The 25,979-nt window shown below is 36.3% G+C and overlaps 8 protein-coding genes across 8 annotated transcripts; all 8 read right to left on the reverse strand.

The window, feature by feature from the left end:
* Positions 1-16,242: 16,242 nt before the first annotated feature.
* LOC134719291 (serine-aspartate repeat-containing protein G-like) lies at positions 16,243-17,970 on the reverse strand. The gene has a single exon (XM_063582295.1). The coding sequence runs from the start codon at positions 17,968-17,970 to the stop codon at positions 16,243-16,245; it is 1,728 nt and encodes a 575-aa protein (XP_063438365.1).
* Positions 17,971-18,040: 70 nt separating this feature from the next.
* On the reverse strand, positions 18,041-18,727 carry LOC134719292 (dentin sialophosphoprotein-like). Its single transcript, XM_063582296.1, has one exon. The coding sequence runs from the start codon at positions 18,725-18,727 to the stop codon at positions 18,041-18,043; it is 687 nt and encodes a 228-aa protein (XP_063438366.1).
* Positions 18,728-18,797: 70 nt separating this feature from the next.
* On the reverse strand, positions 18,798-19,484 carry LOC134719293 (dentin sialophosphoprotein-like). The gene has a single exon (XM_063582298.1). The coding sequence runs from the start codon at positions 19,482-19,484 to the stop codon at positions 18,798-18,800; it is 687 nt and encodes a 228-aa protein (XP_063438368.1).
* Positions 19,485-19,996: 512 nt separating this feature from the next.
* On the reverse strand, positions 19,997-20,683 carry LOC134719294 (dentin sialophosphoprotein-like). The gene has a single exon (XM_063582299.1). The coding sequence runs from the start codon at positions 20,681-20,683 to the stop codon at positions 19,997-19,999; it is 687 nt and encodes a 228-aa protein (XP_063438369.1).
* A 7-nt stretch (positions 20,684-20,690) lies between these two features.
* Positions 20,691-21,251, reverse strand: LOC134719295 (uncharacterized). The gene has a single exon (XM_063582300.1). It carries the CDS (start codon positions 21,249-21,251, stop codon positions 20,691-20,693), a length of 561 nt encoding a protein of 186 aa, XP_063438370.1.
* A 638-nt stretch (positions 21,252-21,889) lies between these two features.
* Positions 21,890-22,576, reverse strand: LOC134719296 (dentin sialophosphoprotein-like). Its single transcript, XM_063582301.1, has one exon. It carries the CDS (start codon positions 22,574-22,576, stop codon positions 21,890-21,892), a length of 687 nt encoding a protein of 228 aa, XP_063438371.1.
* A 7-nt stretch (positions 22,577-22,583) lies between these two features.
* On the reverse strand, positions 22,584-23,459 carry LOC134719297 (uncharacterized). Its single transcript, XM_063582302.1, has one exon. The coding sequence runs from the start codon at positions 23,457-23,459 to the stop codon at positions 22,584-22,586; it is 876 nt and encodes a 291-aa protein (XP_063438372.1).
* Positions 23,460-23,529: 70 nt separating this feature from the next.
* On the reverse strand, positions 23,530-24,216 carry LOC134719298 (dentin sialophosphoprotein-like). Its single transcript, XM_063582303.1, has one exon. It carries the CDS (start codon positions 24,214-24,216, stop codon positions 23,530-23,532), a length of 687 nt encoding a protein of 228 aa, XP_063438373.1.
* Between the last annotated feature and the right edge of the window lie 1,763 nt (positions 24,217-25,979).

The raw sequence follows: 25,979 nt of genomic DNA on the forward strand, positions 1-25,979 counted from the left end.
CATTTTGGTAAGAAATGGTAAGGAGATAAAGGGTATTACTGTGGATGATACAGAGTTTGTACTTTCTCAATATGCAGATGATACATCCTTGTTATTAGATGGCTCACCAGAATTGCTCGATGCATCTCATCGTGTTCTCCAATTGTATGCTGAAATCTCGGGACTTAAGACAAATATAGAAAAAACAAGTGTTATTTGGAAAGGAAGCAAAAAACCTAGTCAGGATCAAATTTGTGTAAAGTGGGGATTGAAATGGGGCTGCAGTACATTTAAACTACTTGGAATCCCTTTTCAGCCGACCTAGATAGAATGATTAATTTAAATTATAGGCCAGTTTTAGATAATATAGACAACACTTTGAAAAATGTTCAAAACAGTATCTCACCCCCTTTGGAAAGATTACCATTTTAAAAACTTTGGTCATAGCTAAATTAAATCATCTGTTTCTATCTACATTGTATCCCTTGTTCAGATGAGAATATGTTACTTAATTTAACAAATAAAATGTATGCTTTTATCTGGGATAATTAACCAGATAAGGTCAAGCGATTTCTTTTATGTCAAGATTATTATAAGGGTGGTTTAAAAATGCTAAATTTCAAAGCATTTATACAGGGACTAAAACGTACATGGGTGAGACGTTTGTATAATTCGAGTTCAAAGTGGGTGAGGTTAGTCTCTATTGTGGAGCAGATAAATTTTATTGAAATAAGTTATATTGGGCCCATTTAAAGTTCATCAAATCAATTTTGGCAAGAAGTTTTTGATACTTCGAAAACCCTTAATCAAATTAGAAAACCAAGATGTATTGATGAAATTCTATCTTATTCTTTATGGTAGAAAACTTTAAAATTGGTGGTTCAAGAGTCTACAAAAAAAACTGGGCAAATGCGGGAATTTGGACAGTGCAAGATTTGTTAGATGACCAGGGCAAAGTTATGTCATTTCAAAATTTCCAACAATTATATCAATTTAGGCCAAATATTTTACATTATTATGGAATAGCACACTCGCTTAATGAGTGGTTAAACACGATAAATATTGAAGTAAACGAGAGAAAAATTCATGCAATACAACCTTTTAACATAAGTATTTTTTTTGAATCAAAAAAGGTTCAAAGGACATGCACAACATATTGAATGAAAAATATATTACATTTGCTGCAAAGGAAAAATGGGAGAACCATCTTAATATGACTGGTATTAACTGGAAAAAAATACACACTTCGTGTACAAAATATAGTAAAAGCACTAAGCTTAGCTGGTTCCAATATAGAATTATCCATAGAATTTTGAGAACTAATTCACTACTTTACAAGATGAAAATAAATAGTAACAACATGTGTACATCTGTAAAGAAGGACCAGAGACCATATACCATGTATTTTGGAGCTGTCCGATTGTCGCCAGTCTCTGGCATGCACTAAACATTTGGATTTTTGAAATGACAAATATTGAACTGCCTTTGGATATTATGATTATTTTATTTGGTATCTTAGAAAATGTTTAATTGAATTTTGTTAAAAATAAGATTATTCTTTTTTTCAAAATACTACATTTACCGAACAAAACTACAAGAAGTTTTGCCAAATTTAAATGCTTTAAAAAACTAGTTAAAGGAACACTTGAATTTAAAAAAATACATTTCATTTAAAAACCTCTCTGTAGGAGAGCAAAACAAATACTGGAGTCCCTGGGCCCCTATCATAGAATAAATAGTAAATGTTAAATTTTATTACAACATCACTTATGCATATCGCAAGAACAAGTAAGACTTCAATGTTATACGATATTTATTTATTTTCAAGCTACTATTGCACCATCATATATATTCAATTGTTGTTTTATTATCGAATACTTCTTTTGTGTGAAAATGCCATTCTGTACACCTTTGTTCATACATGTTGTGCTAGTCTATTTGTTACAATAAAGAAAAGTCATTATAAAAAAAAAAGAAAGAAAGCACACATCGTAGCTGTTTTGAGTTACGTTTTTATAATCAACTTCATTTGTTTTATGTATAAAAATGTATCAAAGGTTTAGTTTTGGTATTTCAATTTATTTCAATTTGAGTAATTTATCTTTTGTTGAATGCATACATGTTTAAATATGATCTGGACTTTAAAGACTCGGTGTATGTATATAATCTGTATTTATGATTATAATAGTTATAACCAAGAGGTAGAGGTAGACGTCGCCGACAGGAGCAGGTTAGAGGTCCTGCGCTTCGGGTTAGGAGGGCTCCCAGTGAAGTAAAACAGCCACAATCAGTTGTGAGAAATGTGGGAAGGAGTCCGCCAGCTGGTGTAGAGCAAGAAGCATATATAGAAAGAAGACTGCAGGTCGATGAACCCGAATTAGTTGCCATGCGACCTGTAGACGATCGATTGAATGAGCCTCAATTAGCTGCATTATGTGAGGTAATTGAACTTAATGATGAACCTCTAATGTTACCTGGCTTTAATGAAGTTGACATATTTATCAGCCAAACACTTAAGGACAAAATGTGGATTTTGAATACATTGATTTGTCTCTTATGCACCGTAATAATTTTAACAGCCAAACAAAAAATGAAAACACAATTGGCATCAATGAGGGTATGCTAGTTATTCAAAACAAAGTTAAAAAAAAAACCTACTGTTTGTTCTGTTGAAGATTGGACTGATTCATTTATTGCCTATGCCCAGGTCCTTATTTTTTTTTCGTATATGTCCATAATAAGGGGTGCAGCAGCTGATCATTCTTTTGAAAAATGCTATTCTTATTACCAACAATTGCGTTTAAGGGTATCAAGGGATCATACAAAGAAATGGTCATCCATAGATGTTTTTTTTGTGGTTACGTATTTTAACTGCCAATACACAAAAACAACAACACGCTGATGTTAGTCATAAATGCTACGATTTTAATTTTAAATGTTTGTGCAATAAACGCAATTGCAAATACAGACATGCATGTCTCAAATGTGGTTTAGATCACTCATCCTTAAGATGTCGTCGATTAGTGGACAATGAAATTGATACTGATCCATCTAGGTATAATAGGAATGACATTGCACCTTTCGGAGTTTGCAAGCATTTGGCTAAATTTATCACAATTGGCGTCTGGTAGCCCAGTTGCCATTTGGAGAAAACGTATAATGGTTGTCCTTCAATATTTTTATCTTGGACATTAATGAGAAATTGTCGATGATGCAAATTCGTTGGCCGGTTAATACATAGTTTAACTGTCCTAACTGTCCATGACAATAAATTGCCAAATTCAAACTTACTAGTTGTTGTTTTTTATTATGATCATTATATTAGTTTGTCTTACAGTTTGTTCACATTTGTATAACGAAGGTAATATGAAGTCGTTGGAAATATTACGAGGGAATTCAACGAATTTTGGTTAACTTTTATCTGGTATATCGTATTCCTCAATTGAATTCTGTTGGTTTCTTTCGAATATTTGATAACTGTTTATATTCATGAAAGACTTCAATTTTTGAAAGTAAGCTATAATTTTGCATTTTAAATTGAATACCATGGTGTAAAAAGTGGGTCTCATCGGGGTCTTATTATATAAGCGTGACACAGGATTGCCGATTTTTTCTAAGCGTGACAAGTGAAAGTCAAATTATTGTGTTGTAAACACGGGAAATGAGGAATGAGGTCTAGTGGGAACCGGGAAATGACAAAAAAAAAGAATTGCTTACGAACAAAGTGTAAGTGGGATGTGAGAATCTGACAAAATAGTAAGCATCCGAATACATGTATCAGAATGACACAACGATTTAAGCAAGACCCAACATTAATGGTTATATGTCTCTAGGGTTACAAAAAATATAGGAGCCAATCAGACATATTTTTTTCATATCTCTATTTACTTCATATAGACCAAAGTTACAAAATGTAGTCCTGGTAATCAGTTAACTAGGCATCACATAAACAATGATTGACATAAATATACATTTTTTTGTACTAAACTTAAATTTTGATAAAAATTTGATGTTCTGACTTAAACTGTCAAACGGACCTATATCTGGGATAAATAGCTGCCTGTGCATTTTTATTACTTCCAATATTGTCAAAATCTATTCTTTAAATATAGAATGTAAATTGTCCCTAAAAATAATAGGAATACACGTCTGACTGTTATAAAAGTCTTATCCACAGTACACAAAAGATAAATCTATACACATATTTTTCACATAAAGGATATGTTCAATCATAAAAGAAAGGCAGACATTTTGACAAAAATTTCTTCATGTTCTTATGTTATAAACTTGAACTATCCTGATAGCTTGACTTCAGTATTTCCAAGGACTACAGTGTACATGTATATGTATATGTTTTTTCTTGATCTGTCCCAACATTATCTCAAAAAGGCATCCTAATACATGTGTAGCTTTTAAAAAGGTTTATTTTGGAATTGCTTACATTTAATAATTGACTGAAATATATTTGTTTTTAACTAACAATGGAGATTGTTTCCTAGTAATGTCTTTTTTATATACTTTACATGATTGTCTAGCTACGCATTGGAATTGATTTGATTCCGAAACGTACACACTTTATAGTGTTACATCCTTTGATATTGATACTCAAATAAACATTAACATATATCGTTGGATTACATTAAGCAGGTAATATTAAAGGATTATGTAGAGTTGATATGAATGTCATGTTTTACTGTTTTTCGTTATGAAATTCTAAGATGCGGTCTTGTTAATGTTATTATTGCATTAACTATTTATAATTTTCTTAAAATTTAACTTACCAATAATTGAAAACCCTTCACTAATCAAATCCATCACAAAACAAAATGCCGCACACAAGAGAAAAGATATGAATGTGTATTTAAACCAAACATCGATATGTAAATAGCCATTCACTTCAGTGTTAAATAGATAACCTTTAATCTATGTGATGTTCATTTCATGTGTCATTCAATTTGACATTTAAATTTAAACACGTTACTAGGAGAATCAGAAATCTTTGTTCTCTTTTATTAGTCTGAAGTGTTTTTTTTGGGCTCGATAATAAATTAGTAACAACCAAACAAATATTTGGATACATGATAATTTAATGAATATGTACATATAAACATCAACATGTATCGTTGGTACCAAATTTATCAGGTTATATTAAAAGAGTATCCAGGGTTTATATAAATGACTTATGTTACCGATTTGGATTTTGCAATTTTATGATGCGGTCTTGTTGATGTAAACATTACATTTACTTTTAATCATTTGATTAAAATTGTTCTCATCAATAAGAGCAAAGTCCCCCACTAAACAAGTTTATTCATTTAACAAAATAATGCACACACAAATAAAGATATGAATGTTTATTTAAACCAAAAATCGATATACAAATACCCCAAAACTACAGTTTAGATAGGTAACCTTTAAATGGCGTCATGTCGTTTTAGGTGTAATTCAATAGGTCATTTAAATTTAAACGCGTTGCTAGGAGTATCAGACATGTTTGTTCTATTTTATAAGTATAAGATGTTTTGAATGGGCTAAATTATAATTTAAATGAAGTATACCTGTGCAATGCACTGTCAATTATCAGAGTCCACTGGAATTCATTTTCTGCAGACATTGGCTTGTTTATTTGGTTTGAATAATCATGTGGTTTGTTATGTTTAACTGTTTTCACTGTAAGTTCATTTAATAAAGAGGATAGATATGACCGAATAAAATAAAAAAAAAAAAATCCAAACACTTAAGGTTTGCTTTTATTTTTTTTAAAGTTCAATGTTTCATCTCATTATTTTAACTGATGGAGCAAATATCTTGTATATTTGCGCAAAGCCTTCAAAAATTGCTCCTTTGAGGCTTGTAAATGAGCGGTATTAGGTCACTAAAGTCGAGTGCACCCTAGAAAGTCTACATAATTGAAAAGGAGTGCCTGCTAATTTATTAATTTATTATTATTGGTATCAGTAATCAATTCGACTCATAATATGTGGTTGATTCAATTCCATTTAAACCTAGTTCAGAAAATCGGGACTTTGTGGCAAATATAGTTAAGATCTACAGACTTGAATAAAGAGATTTTTATTATAAAAAAGTTAAATATAGTTTGCTCACTCCTTAATGTGCTAGCGTTTATTGTTGACAACAAGTCATTTTCAACTATTTTCAAAAACAAAACTCGTATTAAGTCACTAAAGTCGAGTGCACCCTAGAAAATTTACTTCGCTACATAATTGAAAAAGGATTGCCTGCTAATTTATTAATTTATTATTATTGGTATCAGTAATCAATTCTACTCATATGATGTGGATGATTTAAATCCCTTATATGAGCAAATTCAATGTACGTGTATGAATATTGTTAACGTTACCTTTTTTTTGTTTTCTAATTCAACTTCACGCCTGGGTAGTTCAATGATTTAAAACATAAACAAGTATATAGATGGACACGAAAATCACGTGATTGTTATATGCGTGTAAATGTTAGCTTCCGTTGTCGTCTATGCAACGTTTTCATAATTGTATTATAGGTTCTGTTAATAAAGTAGAAAAATCACGTTTTGGGCAATACATATTACTTATTCCAGATTTTGACATACGAGAAGAAGGATGTAAACACAAATAATAGATAAATGAAACAATATTTCAACATTATGAAACGAAAAATTTGTATATTAAATATGAAAGAGATTACAAATTTTCCTTTTTCTCGATCACTATTTAAGCACGTATACAATCACTTAAATATTAACCCATATAAACGTTTAGATGCATCAACGTATCAGATTTGGATACGATACGTCTTTAAATGTCCCTCTTTTATTGCAAGTGCACCGTTGCCTAGTACATGTACATCCAAGCAACAAAAATACACTAAGTACCGATCTGAGAGTAGTCGCAGATACTGACATCTAGTTAAAAGTCGGAAACAACCCATACAAACAAACAATCATCTTAGACTAAATTATCAATCAGTGCACACCCAACATCCAATGGATACGTCATACACAGTCAGAGAAAACATGACCTTGTGAAATACCAAGATGCTGGTATCGACAGATTGTAGATCCATGACTGTGTGTATGTATAACAATAAAATTCAGTTTGCTTGTAATTTACTGATAAAAAAAAAATTAATACCAATAAAAACAATATTCAGTGAAATAACTACAGTTTAAATTGGTAATCGTTACGAAAAAAAGTAAAATCACAAAAATACTGAACTTAGAGAAAAATCAATCCAGAAAGTCCATAATCACATTGAAAAATTAAATAACAAAGCACATCAAAAACGAATGGACAAGAACTGTCATATTCCTGATTGGTACAGGCATTTTTTAATGTAGAAAATGGAGGATTAAACCTTGTTATATAGCGCTTACCCTCTTACTTTTATGACAGTATCATCAAGTTTCGTTATATTTACATTGATGCGTTATTAAACAGACACAATAAATAAATAGTCAAAATATGGGTACAACAGTCATCATTGTATACCAATTTTAAAAGGAACACTTTAACAGAACACAAAAACATCTTCTATCTACGAACACATTGATTGATTTGAGTGTCTGACGTCAGAATTTTTTGTATACGTCACATCTTTTTAAGTAAGATATCAAGGATTCGGATATAGTATATGACAAATTTGAGGAAGTTTTTGTTCTAAAATTTTAAAACAATTTATAAATAGTATAAGATGAATTGTAGGAAGTTTTGTTCTCAAAATTGTATTCAATATATACATAGTATATGCTGAATACGAGGAAGATTTTGTTCTAAAATTTCAAATCAATATATAAGTAGTTAATGACAAATTTGAGGAAGTTTATAATCTAACACTTTAAATTAATATCTAAATATAAATTTCAAGGAATCAAATATACGAACTGTGTAAACTACAAACACGTCCTTGTAGATGTTATCATACGTAGTATGCTCTTTTTAGGTATAAGTTTACTTTTGTACTGAAATACTATCATATGCGTTTAAACATGTTCGAGTTTTTATAACATGCATGCTTCTCATTACGTTATAATATGATATACACGGACATATTTTAGAAATCAAATTAAAATCTATATCTAGAGCTGTCAGGTTTTTTGACTATCACTACTGGTAAAATAATTTAATGTCTATAATGAAATGAGATAAGTTCAAGGCCTACGCAGAAAACTAACTAGTATGAAGAATGGACAATAATACTATCCCTGACGCAATGAGTAAAACTTCCACTATGCATCAAAGGCTTTATGAATTAATAATTTAAGACCAGGAGTAGAATGCATATATAAATGACCAATCAATTGAAATACAGATTCTACAAAGTTGATCGATCATGTTGAAAGGCATGACATGTAAACTGCAACTGTTATAAATTGTTGTTGTGAAGAAGAGTCATATTTTCCAAATATTGTAATCCCATTCTAGTATTACAACATGTATCCCACAGAATATTTGAGAAGAGTAAAATTTTCCATATGTTGTAATCCCAATCTAGTATTACAACATGTATCCCACAGAATATTTGAGAAGAGTAGAATTTTTCATATGTTGTAATCCCATTCTAGTATTACAACATGTATCCCACAGAATATTTGAGAAGAGTAGAATTTTCCATATGTTGTAATCCCATTCTAGTATTACAACATGTATCCCACAGAATATTTGAGAAGAGTAGAATTTTCCATATGTTGTAATCCCAATCTAGTATTTCAACATGTATCCCACAGAATATTTGAGAAGAGTAGAATTTTCCATATGTTGTAATCCCATTCTAGTATTACAACATGTATCCCTCAGAATATTTGAGAAGAGTAGAATTTTCCATATGTTGTAATCCCATTCTAGTATTACAACATGTATCCCACATAATATTTGAGAAGAGTAGAATTTTCCATATGTTATAATCCCATTCTAGTATTACAACATGTATCCCGCAGAATATTTGAGAAGAGTAGAATTTTTGGTCAATGTTATCAAGCTCATATTCAATATCATTGACCTCATTGTCTAGTGCAAGCCACTGTTAATAATAATTGGTTTCAAACAATTGATTACGAAAATTATTTTAAGTTATAGGACAATACTATTGTGTCAATATTATGACTGTTTTCGTTGCTCATTGTTAAACATGTATATGATTTAGTCCATTTAGTCATGACACAATTTGCATGGATCATATCGATCATAACCATAGATTCTACTTATCGAATGTTAAATACAGTTTATATGAACGTTGTTATAGAACCTTTACATTAAAATCTTCCAAGACTTCCAAGATACATGTAACATTCAATCGTCTTGATTATAATCAGTAAAAATGCTAGACATCTCAATGTGTTTTTACTCAGGTTTACCTATACATTGTTTTACTTATGTTTATGTTTATAATATAGTTCAAGGATTTGTATAAAAGTAATTTAATAGTGCTATATTTTTTAAACAATTTCTTTTTAACATTTTAAAACAGCATATCTAAATATCAGATTTGGAAACCGTTTTAATTAAGGAGTGTTCCTATCTAAACATATCTCTGGTTTGACTATATTTAGTATTGTTTCTATTTAAACATAGCTCTTGTTTGACTATATTTAGCATTGTTTCTATTTAAACATAGCTCTGGTTTGACTATGTTTAGGATTGGTTCTATCTAATTATAGCTCTGGTTTGGCTATATTCAAGATTGTTTCTATCTGAAATAGCTCCAGATTGACTATATTTAGTACTTATTATATCTAAAAATCGCTCTGGTTTGACTTTCTTCAGATTTGTTTTTAATTTAACATCGCCCTGGTTTGACTATTTTCAAAAATGGTTCCATGTAAACATTGCTCTGGTTTGACCAAATTTAGGATTTTTTTCTATCTAAACATAGCTTCGGTTTGACTATATATTAAGTATTGTTTCTATGGTTTTACTATATTTAGGATTATTTCATATTAACCATAGCTCTGGTTTGACTTCATTATTTGGTCATTCGAGTTTATGAGCACTTTCGTGTTTCTTCATTATTTGGTTATAGGTTTTTACATATTTATCTATTGATCATATTTGAGGATCATGCCCATGAGGTACAATACAAATGGTACCGTTGATAATTATACACACGTCTGCATGGTCTGCTTCTATATAGCACATGTTCTAACTTTTTCTTCTATCACACCAAGAAATGTGCAGTATCAAGTACAATTGTGTAAAATAACAAAAATACTGAACTCCTTTGAAAATTTAAAATGGAAAGTCCCTAATCAAATGGCAAAATCTAATGATAAAACACATGTTACGAATGAATGGGTTGTTTGGTAAACTTGAATGACCAAAAGATTAAGTCAAACCAGAGCTATGGTTAGATAGAAATATTGAATGCACACATACATCGAATAAAAAGACATGTGGGAATTATTGTTAAAGCAACCAATCAGAACAAATCCATACACAACAGTCAGGGGCGTTACTTAAACAAGTTAATTTTTTTTTAATTACTTATATAAGTATTTTTTTATTTTAAAAATAATAAAATTACTTAATAGAGTTATTTTAATTTTCAATAGAAAAATAGACTTAATGTAGTTTTCATGATTTTAAACAACATTTTATATCATAAAATAAAGAATTTATCAGATTTGAGAGGAGTATAGAGATAAAGGGTTACTTTGAAAATAATGACCAAAATATTACTTGAATAAGTTATTTTAAACTTTTTTTTTTTTTTTTTATCTAAGGCACATATGTAATTGATTTAGGTAACACATTATAAATAACTTCAGGTCTTAACCAATTCACAAGTATATATCTATTTATATTAGCCTACCTTCAAAATTTTAGAGGAAAATGATAATTTAATAGTCCCAAGAGACCAGTTTTTGACCCAGATGCGTCGGTATGAAGGATAAGTCCGTCGGAAAGTTAATTAGTGTTTCTAAAAAAATAGGTTTTATATGTCAAGAGAAAATTAACCAGATAACTGTGAAAAATATTTAAAGCTAATTAAATCTGTATTCTTGGACACCTATAAAATAATATTCAGAAATATAACTTAAATAAGTTATATTTAAATTAGCCTCGTTTTCAACATTACTTGTATAGATAATATTAATTGTTACTTGTTTAAGTAATGCCCCTGACTGCACAATGTAAATATCTACCAGTTTTCGGACATGTAAATCATCAAAATAGAAAAAAAATCATTAGTTAATAAATTCCTATTTTGTTTACTACATTTTGCTATTACTGTTTCTAAAGTTATTGTTTTCCGACACCACATTCAAAAATGTTGATGAAATTCATCCTCCAAAACCTTTAGGTTGTTTTCTTATCTGACAGACGATAAATAAAACTCATTGGTGGCTATATTTATAACAGTTTTAGTAGAAATTATTTACAGATACAAAATGTTATAAAGGTACACGTACAATTGTTATCTACCTTTTAACCAGGTTTAATCCATCGGTATTCACAGTAAGGATATACCTTTACCCAGAAAAGCATACGAATGTTCCTTAAAGTTAGATATTTTTTATCTATTTCACTTTTTAATCATTTAGATTTTTTTCTACTCTATTTGAGTGCCCTCAAATTGTCCTAATTAATTATTGACAATACGTCGTTTTTAGTGTCAATATGAGGAGCTGTTCACAATGATATTGAGTACAAGATGGCGATCTGTATACACATTTCTTTAATTCTATTGAAAAAAAACCTCATAAATAATATTTGACTTTGCCCAGATCATAATGTTTATATGGATCAAAATTAAAATTAAAAAGCTTTCTATTGTCATGACATATAAGCATGAACAGAGAATTTTTATTTCTTTAATCAAAAAAATATTCTAGGTATTTAGCAGTTTTATATATTAAACAATGCATGCATTTATTTAACTTATACGTCTTATCTTGTTGACACATACAAAACAATGAAAGTGTATACAATTCAATCACTCCACGAGCTGTCATCTTTGCATACAAGGCCATTAGATATCATTAACATAATTAAGGCGGAAGTGTCGTGAATATATATGCAACACTGTAAGGTCAAACCTCGATGTTGAAATGCGGCGTTAAAACTTATTTGAAAAAAACACCATTTGCTATTCTTTAGTTATTTATAAAATATGGAAAACAATGATACTAGTCACTACCTTCACTTGTTTCACAAACCAATCATCCACATAATGAAGTCAGCCGCCATTTTGTGACAGACCTATCGTCAGGAAACACTTAGTTAACGGAAATATGTACATATCGAGAAGTTTGATGTATACAAAGAGTTTGAATGATAATGTCTGTATCTTTTTAATGTATTTGTTTGTAAATTTCTTACAAAGTCTTCATTGTTTAATGTTTTTTTTCCAATAAACCAACATATTATAACTATTGTTTGTTAAAACACTGAAGATGAGTTTTCGCTGATATAACATTAACAAGTTAACATTAACCACTAAGCATTCCACAGCTTGTTTTATAGTTCTAAACATGGAATAGTTATATGCATATATGTTGTTTTTAGTATATCGTATCTATCGAAAGGGGGACGAAAGACACCAAAGGGACAGTCAAACTCGTAAATCTAAAACAAACTGACAACGCCATGGCTAAAAATGAAAAAGACAAACAGAAAAACAATAGTACACATGACACAACATAGAAAACTAAAGAATAAACAACACGAACCCCACCAAAAACTAGGGATGATCTCAGGTGCTCCGGAAGGGTAAGCAGATCCTGCTCCACATGCGGCACCCGTCGTGTTGCTTATGTGAATACAAATCCGGTAAATAGTCTAATTCGGTAGGTCAAATTCATGAAAGGGAAGGGGATTATAGTTACGACGTAAGGAACATATCCGATATCATTTGTGAAACGGTTATTCCATAATACATTCTGCAGAGGGTATACAAAAAAACGGGGATTGCAATTTTAAATAGATTGGTAAATAGCCTTTTTACATATAAGATGTCAAATTACACATCGTATTTATCGAAAATACATTCTGCAGATGGTATACAAAAAACGGGAATTGCAATTTTAAATAGATTGGTAAATAGCTTTTTACATATAAGATGTCAAATTACACATCGTATTTATCGAAAATGCATTCTGCAGAGGGTGGATACCAAAAACGGGGATTGCAATTTTAAATAGATTGGTAAATAGATTGGTAAATAGCTTTCTACATATAAGATGTCAAATTACACATCGTATTTATCGAAAATACATTCTGCAGAGGTTGGATACCAAAAACGGTGATTGAAATTTTAAATAGATTGGTAAATAGCTATTTACATATAAGAAGTCAAGTTACATCGTATTTATCGAAAATACATTCTGCAGAGGGTGGATACCAAAAACAGGGATTGAAGTTTTAAATAGATTGGATGAAGTTATATGCATAAAAGATTCTATAAATAGTTTATCGTTTTTGTCGAAAATACATTCTGCAGAGGGTGAATACTAAACACGGGGACATTATGCAGAGAAGGGATACTAAAACGGGGACAATGTGCACAGAGGGGACACTAAAACGGGAACATTGTGCCCACGGGGACACTTAAACGGTTGATTTGTATTTAACAAGAAAGAATCATTACTCTTCGTTTGTTTTGCCTTTGTATACTGTATACATTAATGTTATCAATGTTGAATTGAAAAAAAAACGACAACACGACGGGTGCCGCATGTGGAGCAGGATCTGCTTACCCTTCCGGAGCACCTGAGATCACCCCTAGTTTTTGGTGGGGTTCGTGTTGTGTATTCTTTAGTTTTCTATGTTGTGTCATGTGTACTATTGTTTTTCTGTTTGTCTTTTTTCATTTTTAGCCATGGCGTTGTCAGTTTGTTTTAGATTTACGAGTTTGACTGTCCCTTTGGTATCTTTCGTCCCTCTCTTTACCATGCATGTACACTTGAACTTTTCATATAAAAAAGAATATGTGGTATAATTGCCAATGAAACAACTCTCCGTAAGTGATTAAATGACACAGAAACTATATGTCACCGTGCGGCCCTCAAACATGAGCAAAGCACATAACGCATCGTCAGGCATAAAAGACTTTGCCATCTTATAAAAGTGAGACGACAGAACAAAACATAAAAATGTTAAATTCCCCATTTCCTTTCTCAATTTTTTTTTTATTATTCAACAACATTATTGCACACACTGTTGACTTTATCAACTCAGTTTATATGGAAAATAAGAACATTCATGCTAAACATACTGAAAAAAGAATAGAGTTTTCCTAAAACTTCGATATTCTTTTTATTTTACTTTCTACCTTCTGTCATTGTCTGTTAATCTCTTTTCATTAGGATAACCTTTAATTCTATAAATGGTTATTTTATATCTATATTACATTTTAGTAAAGTAATGCTAACCTTCTTTTCTATTTAATATTGAATGTCGTACATTATCATATCAATGATTTTAGATGATATTATATTAAAAGATTAGGATATTATATTTCAAATATGGTATTGAGTTTTATACTGTTTCCAGTAATTGGTCTGAATTTGTTAGTCAATTGTGTTGTACGTCTATAATGGAAACACTATGTTTTCATAATTACGTCAAATTGATAATTTAAAACAAATTCAGGCAAAACTAACAAAAGAAATGATTTTTTTAATAGTCCAGTATCTTAAATTATAAACAGAAATGTTGACACAATGAATAAAGCATACTTAATAGTTATCCCACGAGGACGCGGTGTGTCCTTGTAAGTAAAGGCAACAGTAGTATACCGCTGTTCAAAACTCGTAAATCCATGGAAAAAAACAAAATCGGGGTAACAAACCAAAACCGAGCGAAACGCATTAAATATAAGAGGAGAACAACGACACAACACCGAAACGCAACACACACAGAAATGGACCAAGCATCAGACAAAACACCACGAGAATAACAAATATAACATGAAAACCAAATACATGAATTTGGGATAGACAAGTACAGTGCCACGTCTTATCTCAATATCTCAAAAATAAGAGGAAACATAAACGATTCAACGTTAAAATGCAACACACAGAGAAACGAACAATAATATAACAATGACCATCTTCCTGACTTGGTACAGGACACTTTTAAAGTGGAATAAAAGTGGTGGGTTAAACCTGGTTTTATGGCATGCCAAACCTCGCACTTTAATGGCAAAGTTAAATATAACATTGAAATGACAACATAATAATACAGGACTACAATACAAATAAATAGGAGAACATATTAGACAAAGAAAAACATGATTAATAGATTAACAAAAAGCATCAGGTTTAAAATTCAATACGCCAAAAACGCGCCTTGTCCACACAAGACTCACCAGTGACGCCCAGATATAAAAGATCGAAAGTGACAAAAGTACAAAGTTGTACAGCACTGAAGATCAAAAGTTGAAAAGGTTTCGCCAAATACGGCATTGTTTTTATGCCCGGGATAAGAACATTCTTATTATATAGAACAATTCATGCTATTGCAAACAGTAAATGTTATCAAATGAATATGAAAGAGATATACACAAAGAAACTAAAGTATTAACTAATTACAGAAAACTAAACCTGAATACATAACGCCTAGATATAAAAGATCGAACGTGAAAAAGGTACAAAGTTGTACAGCACTGAAGATCAAAAGTTGAAAAGGTTTTGACAAATACGGCATTGTTTTTATGCACGGGATAAGAACATCCAATTATGTAGAACACTTAATGCTATTGCAAACAGTATATTTTAACAAATGAATATGAAAGAGATATAAATAATGAAACTGAAGTATTAACTAATTACAGAAAACTAAACCCGAGTTTATCACAAAATAGACACACATCCGAATCAGTCTAGGAACTTGACACCATATAATCTAAATATATGAGGTGAATATCATACAATAGATCTTTAGGATCTTTGTTTACAAAATTGAAAATGCCATCTCAAATATTTTCATTTAAAGTACATGTGTGGCCAAGTTATTGATACATAAAATTATAAATGATAAAGCGTAGTGTGTAGTAGATAGTTCTAGTCCAATCTAAGTTTTCCGTGTCGAAAAAAACTGTTTGCTTGAATGGGGTTGAAGTAACTTCAGTGACTGACCTATCGGCAAACATTTAACAGTTTCTATGAGCTGTCTGTTTAACTGTCACATGTTAACTTTTATCAATCAGAATATTTAGTAAACAAATTTAGTTGCTGATTATCATATCACGCATAAGAATAATTGCTTAAAAAACAGCCATGCTACTTTAACTAGAAAAATTCCAGAAAAGGTTACTGAAACAGCTGCTTTAACTGTCTACATCAAAACCAGACACGGCGGTGTACATACTATCAGGAATACTACCCGTCAAATCACTGTCTACATAAACACCAGACCCGGCGGTGTACATACTATCAGGAATACTACCCGTCGAATCACTGTCTACATCAACACCAGACACGGCGGTGTACATACTATCAGGAATACTACCCGTCGAATCACTGTCTACATCAACACCAGACCCGGTGGTGTACATACTATCAGGAATACTACCCGTCGAATCACTGTCTACATCAACACCAGACCCGGTGGTGTACATACTATCAGGAATACTACCCGTCGAATCACTGTCTATATCAACACCAGACCCGGCGGTGTACATACTAGCAGGAATACTACCCGTCGAATCACTGTCTACATCAACACCAGACCCATCGGTGTACATACTATCAGGAATACTACCCGTCGAATCACTGTCTACATCAACACCAGACACGGCGGTGTACATACTATCAGGAATACTACCCGTCGAATAACTGTCTACATCAACACCAGACCCGGCGGTGTACATACTATCAGGAATACTACCCGTCGAATCACTGTCTACATCAACACCAGACATGGCGGTGTACATACTATCAGGAATACTACCCGTCGAATCACTGTCTACATCAACACCAGACCCGGCGGTGTACATACTATCAGGAATACTACCCGTCGAATCACTGTCTACATCAACACCAGACCCGGCGGTGTACATACTAGCAGGAATACTACCCGTCGAATCACTGTCTACATCAACACCAGACCCATCGGTGTACATACTATCAGGAATACTACCCGTCGAATCACTGTCTACATCAACACCAGACACGGCGGTGTACATACTATCAGGAATACTACCCGTCGAATCACTGTCTACATCAACACCAGACATGGCGGTGTACATACTATCAGGAATACTACCCGTCGAATCACTGTCTACATCAACACCAGACCCGGCGGTGTACATACTATCAGGAATACTACCCGTCGAATCACTTCCCACATCAACACCAGACTCGGCGGTGTACATACTATCAGGAATACTACCCGTCGAATCACTGTCTACATCAACACCAGACCCGGCGGTGTACATACTATCAGGAATACTACCCGTCGAATCACTGTCTACATCAACACCAGACACGGCGGTGTACATACTATCAGGAATACTACCCGTCGAATCACTGTCTACATCAACACCAGACACGGCGGTGTACTTACTATCAGGAATACTACCCGTCGAATCACTGTCTACATCAACACCAGACACGGCGGTGTACATACTATCAGGAATACTACCCGTCGAATCACTGTCTACATCAACACCAGACACGGCGGTGTACTTACTATCAGGAATACTACCCGTCGAATCACTGTCTACAACAACACCAGACCCGGCGGTGTACATACTATCAGGAATACTACCCGTCGAATCACTGTCTACATCAACACCAGACCCGGCGGTGTACATACTATCAGGAATACTACCCGTCGAATCACTGGCTACATCAACACCAGACCCGGTGGTGTACATACTATCAGGAATACTACCCGTCGAATCACTGTCTACATCAACACCAGACACGGCGGTGTACATACTATCAGGAATACTACCCGTCGAATCACTGTCTACATCAACACCAGACCCGGCGGTGTACATACTATCAGGAATACTACCCGTCGAATCACTGTCTACATCAACACCAGACATGCCGGTTTTACATACTATCAGGAATACTACCCGTCGAATCACTGTCTTCATCAACACCAGACCCGGTGGTCTACATACTATCAGGAATACTATCCGTCGAATCACTTCCTACATCAACACCAGACACGGCGGTGTACATACTATCAGGAATACTACCCGTCGAATCACTGTCTACATCAACATAAGACACGGCGATGTACATACTATCAGGAATACTACCCGTCGAATCATTGTCTACATCAACACCAGACACGGCGGTGTACATACTATCAGGAATACTACCCGTCGAATCACTGTCTACATCAACAACAGACACGGCGGTGTACATACTATCAGGAATACTACCCGTCGAATCACTGTCTACATCAACACCAGACCCGGCGGTGTACATACTATCAGGAATACTACCCGTCGAATCACTGTCTACATCAACACCAGACACGCCGGTGTACATACTATCAGGAATACTACACGTCGAATCACTGTCTACATCAACACCAGACATGGCGGTGTACATACTATCAGGAATACTACCCGTCGAATCACTGTCTACATCAACACCAGACATGGCGGTGTACATACTATCAGGAATACTACCCGTCGAATCACTGTCTACATCAACACCAGACCCGGCGGTGTACATACTATCAGGAATACTACCCGTCGAATCACTTCCCACATCAACACCAGACCCGGCGGTGTACATACTATCAGGAATACTACCCGTCGAATCACTGTCTACATCAACACCAGACATGCCGGTTTTACATACTATCAGGAATACTACCCGTCGAATCACTGTCTTCATCAACATCAGACCCGGTGGTCTACATACTATCAGGAATACTATCCGTCGAATCACTTCCTACATCAACACCAGACACGGCGGTGTACATACTATCAGGAATACTACCCGTCGAATCACTGTCTACATCAACATAAGACACGGCGATGTACATACTATCAGGAATACTACCCGTCGAATCATTGTCTACATCAACACCAGACACGGCGGTGTACATACTATCAGGAATACTACCCGTCGAATCACTGTCTACATCAACAACAGACACGGCGGTGTACATACTATCAGGAATACTACCCGTCGAATCACTGTCTACATCAACACCAGACCCGGCGGTGTACATACTATCAGGAATACTACCCGTCGAATCACTGTCTACATCAACACCAGACACGCCGGTGTACATACTATCAGGAATACTACACGTCGAATCAATGTCTACATCAACACCAGACATGGCGGTGTACATACTATCAGGAATACTACCCGTCGAATCACTGTCTACATCAACACCAGACATGGCGGTGTACATACTATCAGGAATACTACCCGTCGAATCACTGTCTACATCAACACCAGACCTGGCGGTGTACATACTATCAGGAATACTACCCGTCGAATCACTTCCCACATCAACACCAGACCCGGCGGTGTACATACTATCAGGAATACTACCCGTCGAATCACTGTCTACATCAACACCAGACATGCCGGTTTTACATACTATCAGGAATACTACCCGTCGAATCACTGTCTACATCAACACCAGACACGGCGGTGTACATACTATCAGGAATACTACCCGTCGAATCACTGTCTACATCAACACCAGACCTGGCGGTGTACATACTATCAGGAATACTACACGTCGAATCACTGTCTACATCAACACCAGACCCGGCGGTGTACATACTATCAGGAATACTACCCGTCGAATCACTGTCTACATCAACACCAGACATGGCGGTGTACATACTATCAGGAATACTACCCGTCGAATCACTGTCTACATCAACACCAGACCCGGCGGTGTACATACTATCAGGAATACTACCCGTCGAATCACTTCCCACATCAACACCAGACCCGGCGGTGTACATACTATCAGGAATACTACCCGTCGAATCACTGTCTACATCAACACCAGACATGCCGGTTTTACATACTATCAGGAATACTACCCGTCGAATCACTGTCTTCATCAACATCAGACCCGGTGGTCTACATACTATCAGGAATACTATCCGTCGAATCACTTCCTACATCAACACCAGACACGGCGGTGTACATACTATCAGGAATACTACCCGTCGAATCACTGTCTACATCAACATAAGACACGGCGATGTACATACTATCAGGAATACTACCCGTCGAATCATTGTCTACATCAACACCAGACACGGCGGTGTACATACTATCAGGAATACTACCCGTCGAATCACTGTCTACATCAACAACAGACACGGCGGTGTACATACTATCAGGAATACTACCCGTCGAATCACTGTCTACATCAACACCAGACCCGGCGGTGTACATACTATCAGGAATACTACCCGTCGAATCACTGTCTACATCAACACCAGACACGCCGGTGTACATACTATCAGGAATACTACACGTCGAATCAATGTCTACATCAACACCAGACATGGCGGTGTACATACTATCAGGAATACTACCCGTCGAATCACTGTCTACATCAACACCAGACATGGCGGTGTACATACTATCAGGAATACTACCCGTCGAATCACTGTCTACATCAACACCAGACCTGGCGGTGTACATACTATCAGGAATACTACCCGTCGAATCACTTCCCACATCAACACCAGACCCGGCGGTGTACATACTATCAGGAATACTACCCGTCGAATCACTGTCTACATCAACACCAGACATGCCGGTTTTACATACTATCAGGAATACTACCCGTCGAATCACTGTCTACATCAACACCAGACACGGCGGTGTACATACTATCAGGAATACTACCCGTCGAATCACTGTCTACATCAACACCAGACCTGGCGGTGTACATACTATCAGGAATACTACACGTCGAATCACTGTCTACATCAACACCAGACCCGGCGGTGTACATACTATCAGGAATACTACCCGTCGAATCACTTCCCACATCAACACCAGACCCGGCGGTGTACATACTATCAGGAATACTACCCGTCGAATCACTGTCTACATCAACACCAGACCCGGCGGTGTACATACTATCAGGAATACTACCCGTCGAATCACTGTCTACATCAACACCAGACACGGCGGTGTACATACTATCAGGAATACTACCCGTCGAATCACTGTCTACATCAACACCAGACACGGCGGTGTACTTACTATCAGGAATACTACCCGTCGAATCACTGTCTACATCAACACCAGACCCGGCGGTGTACATACTATCAGGAATACTACCCGTCGAATCACTGTCTACATCAACACCAGACATGCCGGTTTTACATACTATCAGGAATACTACCCGTCGAATCACTGTCTTCATCAACACCAGACCCGGTGGTCTACATACTATCAGGAATACTATCCGTCGAATCACTTCCTACATCAACACCAGACACGGCGGTGTACATACTATCAGGAATACTACCCGTCGAATCACTGTCTACATCAACATAAGACACGGCGATGTACATACTATCAGGAATACTACCCGTCGAATCATTGTCTACATCAACACCAGACACGGCGGTGTACTTACCATCAGGAATACTACCCGTCGAATCACTGTCTACAACAACACCAGACCCGGCGGTGCACATACTATCAGGAATACTACCCGTCGAATCACTGTCTACATCAACACCAGACCCGGCGATGTACATACTATCAGGAATAGTACCCGTCGAATCACTGGCTACATCAACACCAGACCCGGTGGTGTACATACTATCAGGAATACTACCCGTCGAATCACTGTCTACATCAACACCAGACACGGCGGTGTACATACTATCAGGAATACTACCCGTCGAATCACTGTCTACATCAACACCAGACATGCCGGTTTTACATACTATCAGGAATACTACCCGTCGAATCACTGTCTTCATCAACATCAGACCCGGTGGTCTACATACTATCAGGAATACTATCCGTCGAATCACTTCCTACATCAACACCAGACACGGCGGTGTACATACTATCAGGAATACTACCCGTCGAATCACTGTCTACATCAACATAAGACACGGCGATGTACATACTATCAGGAATACTACCCGTCGAATCATTGTCTACATCAACACCAGACACGGCGGTGTACATACTATCAGGAATACTACCCGTCGAATCACTGTCTACATCAACAACAGACACGGCGGTGTACATACTATCAGGAATACTACCCGTCGAATCACTGTCTACATCAACACCAGACCCGGCGGTGTACATACTATCAGGAATACTACCCGTCGAATCACTGTCTACATCAACACCAGACACGCCGGTGTACATACTATCAGGAATACTACACGTCGAATCACTGTCTACATCAACACCAGACATGGCGGTGTACATACTATCAGGAATACTACCCGTCGAATCACTGTCTACATCAACACCAGACATGGCGGTGTACATACTATCAGGAATACTACCCGTCGAATCACTGTCTACATCAACACCAGACCCGGCGGTGTACATACTATCAGGAATACTACCCGTCGAATCACTTCCCACATCAACACCAGACCCGGCGGTGTACATACTATCAGGAATACTACCCGTCGAATCACTGTCTACATCAACACCAGACATGCCGGTTTTACATACTATCAGGAATACTACCCGTCGAATCACTGTCTACATCAACACCAGACACGGCGGTGTACATACTATCAGGAATACTACCCGTCGAATCACTGTCTACATCAACACCAGACCTGGCGGTGTACATACTATCAGGAATACTACCCGTCGAATCACTGTCTACATCAACACCAGACCCGGCGGTGTACATACTATCAGGAATACTACCCGTCGAATCACTTCCCACATCAACACCAGACCCGGCGGTGTACATACTATCAGGAATACTACCCGTCGAATCACTGTCTACATCAACACCAGACCCGGCGGTGTACATACTATCAGGAATACTACCCGTCGAATCACTGTCTACATCAACACCAGACACGGCGGTGTACATACTATCAGGAATACTACCCGTCGAATCACTGTCTACATCAACACCAGACACGGCGGTGTACTTACTATCAGGAATACTACCCGTCGAATCACTGTCTACATCAACACCAGACACGGCGGTGTACATACTATCAGGAATACTACCCGTCGAATCACTGTCTACATCAACACCAGACACGGCGGTGTACTTACTATCAGGAATACTACCCGTCGAATCACTGTCTACAACAACACCAGACCCGGCGGTGCACATACTATCAGGAATACTACCCGTCGAATCACTGTCTACATCAACACCAGACCCGGCGGTGTACATACTATCAGGAATAGTACCCGTCGAATCACTGGCTACATCAACACCAGACCCGGTGGTGTACATACTATCAGGAATACTACCCGTCGAATCACTGTCTACATCAACACCAGACACGGCGGTGTACATACTATCAGGAATACTACCCGTCGAATCACTGTCTACATCAACACCAGACATGCCGGTTTTACATACTATCAGGAATACTACCCGTCGAATCACTGTCTTCATCAACATCAGACCCGGTGGTCTACATACTATCAGGAATACTATCCGTCGAATCACTTCCTACATCAACACCAGACACGGCGGTGTACATACTATCAGGAATACTACCCGTCGAATCACTGTCTACATCAACATAAGACACGGCGATGTACATACTATCAGGAATACTACCCGTCGAATCATTGTCTACATCAACACCAGACACGGCGGTGTACATACTATCAGGAATACTACCCGTCGAATCACTGTCTACATCAACAACAGACACGGCGGTGTACATACTATCAGGAATACTACCCGTCGAATCACTGTCTACATCAACACCAGACCCGGCGGTGTACATACTATCAGGAATACTACCCGTCGAATCACTGTCTACATCAACACCAGACACGCCGGTGTACATACTATCAGGAATACTACACGTCGAATCACTGTCTACATCACCACCAGACATGGCGGTGTACATACTATCAGGAATACTACCCGTCGAATCACTGTCTACATCAACACCAGACATGGCGGTGTACATACTATCAGGAATACTACCCGTCGAATCACTGTCTACATCAACACCAGACCCGGCGGTGTACATACTATCAGGAATACTACCCGTCGAATCACTTCCCACATCAACACCAGACCCGGCGGTGGACATACTATCAGGAATACTACCCGTCGAATCACTGTCTACATCAACACCAGACATGCCGGTTTTACATACTATCAGGAATACTACCCGTCGAATCACTGTCTACATCAACACCAGACACGGCGGTGTACATACTATCAGCAATATTACCCGTCGAATCACTGTCTACATCAACACCAGACCTGGCGGTGTACATACTATCAGGAATACTACCCGTCGAATCACTGTCTACATCAACACCAGACCCGGCGGTGTACATACTATCAGGAATACTACCCGTCGAATCACTTCCCACATCAACACCAGACCCGGCGGTGTACATACTATCAGGAATACTACCCGTCGAATCACTGTCTACATCAACACCAGACCCGGCGGTGTACATACTATCAGGAATACTACCCGTCGAATCACTGTCTACATCAACACCAGACACGGCGGTGTACATACTATCAGGAATACTACCCGTCGAATCACTGTCTACATCAACACCAGACCTGGCGGTGTACATACTATCAGAAATACTACCCGTCGAAGCGCTAATTGACAAAAGAGCACTGGATTATTTAACAACATCTGTAACCAAGATGAAAGCAGCACGGAAAAACAACTGGCGCGGAGACAAATCAGTGTTAAGTCGCTGGGCAGTAATAGCTGGTTTATACAAATCAAAAAGATCCTATCAAAATATAACATGGATGAAATCAACACCTACTTGATATACCTATGAAGAAAGAAAAATGGATCACTTTAATAAACCGAATTATCCAAAAAAACTGGAGTGACTCAATAACAAGAATGGTTTCTTATAACAAAGGCCTTCAACACTTTATTTACACGGAATTCCACCAAGGGAAGCTACATCCACTACTAAAAATCAAATGTCAATCAGTTAGAGACATAGGAAGAATTCCTCCAAAGCTAAAAAAATTAACCGGCACATACATTCGGCACTCGCACAGAATCAAAATGTATGACAATGAAACAAACCCGAATTGTCTGATATGTCACCAACGGGACGAAGCGCTGGAACATTTTATCCCAGAATGTGAAGGGTTATCCGATACTAGAATCAATGATGGATGAAGTTAGTGCCATTCTGAAGGGTTCAATACATGTAGACTTTCATGAGCAAACATCAAAAGTAAAGATACAAATTCTTCTGGACATTACAATGCTGCGGGAAAATCTAAAACTAAATACAACATAGATGGCCGAAATCGAATACTGTAGCCGCCGACTTCTCTTTTTTTAACACACCACCAGATATAGTTTCCTGTCAAAAGGATGGAAAAAGGACTACAAAAACGTAAAGGTGTAATAACCCAACAACTGATGTTGAAAATGAACAATGTGTAAATAACTTGTATATAAAACAAAAATCCAATGGTACTGCACTATATATAAAGCACGCAGTTGGGGGATATAACTGTTAGACACACTGAAGCCTATGAACACACTGAAGTGGTTCTCCTATATAGGTGGTTAAGGATACAGAGGTAAGGTAAGGTTTAATCGTTTAAAAGGTTAGTAGTCAGCAGTTCGGTGTTGACATGAATACAAATGTTGGGGTCTAATCATTGTTACGTTATCATCATTTACAATATTAGTAGTCAGCATTTCAATGTTGACATGAATAAAAATGTTGGGGTCTAATCATTGTAACGTTATCATCATTAACAAGGTTAGTAGTCAGCATTTCGGTGTTGACATGAATACAAATGTTGGGGTCTAATCATTGTTACGTTATCATCATTTACAAGGTTAGTAGTCAGCATTTCGATGTTGACATGAATACAAATGTTGGGGTCTAATCATTG

The sequence above is a fragment of the Mytilus trossulus genome, chromosome 5, assembly GCF_036588685.1.
Source record: "Mytilus trossulus isolate FHL-02 chromosome 5, PNRI_Mtr1.1.1.hap1, whole genome shotgun sequence".
NCBI classification, from domain to species: Eukaryota; Metazoa; Mollusca; class Bivalvia; order Mytilida; family Mytilidae; genus Mytilus; species Mytilus trossulus.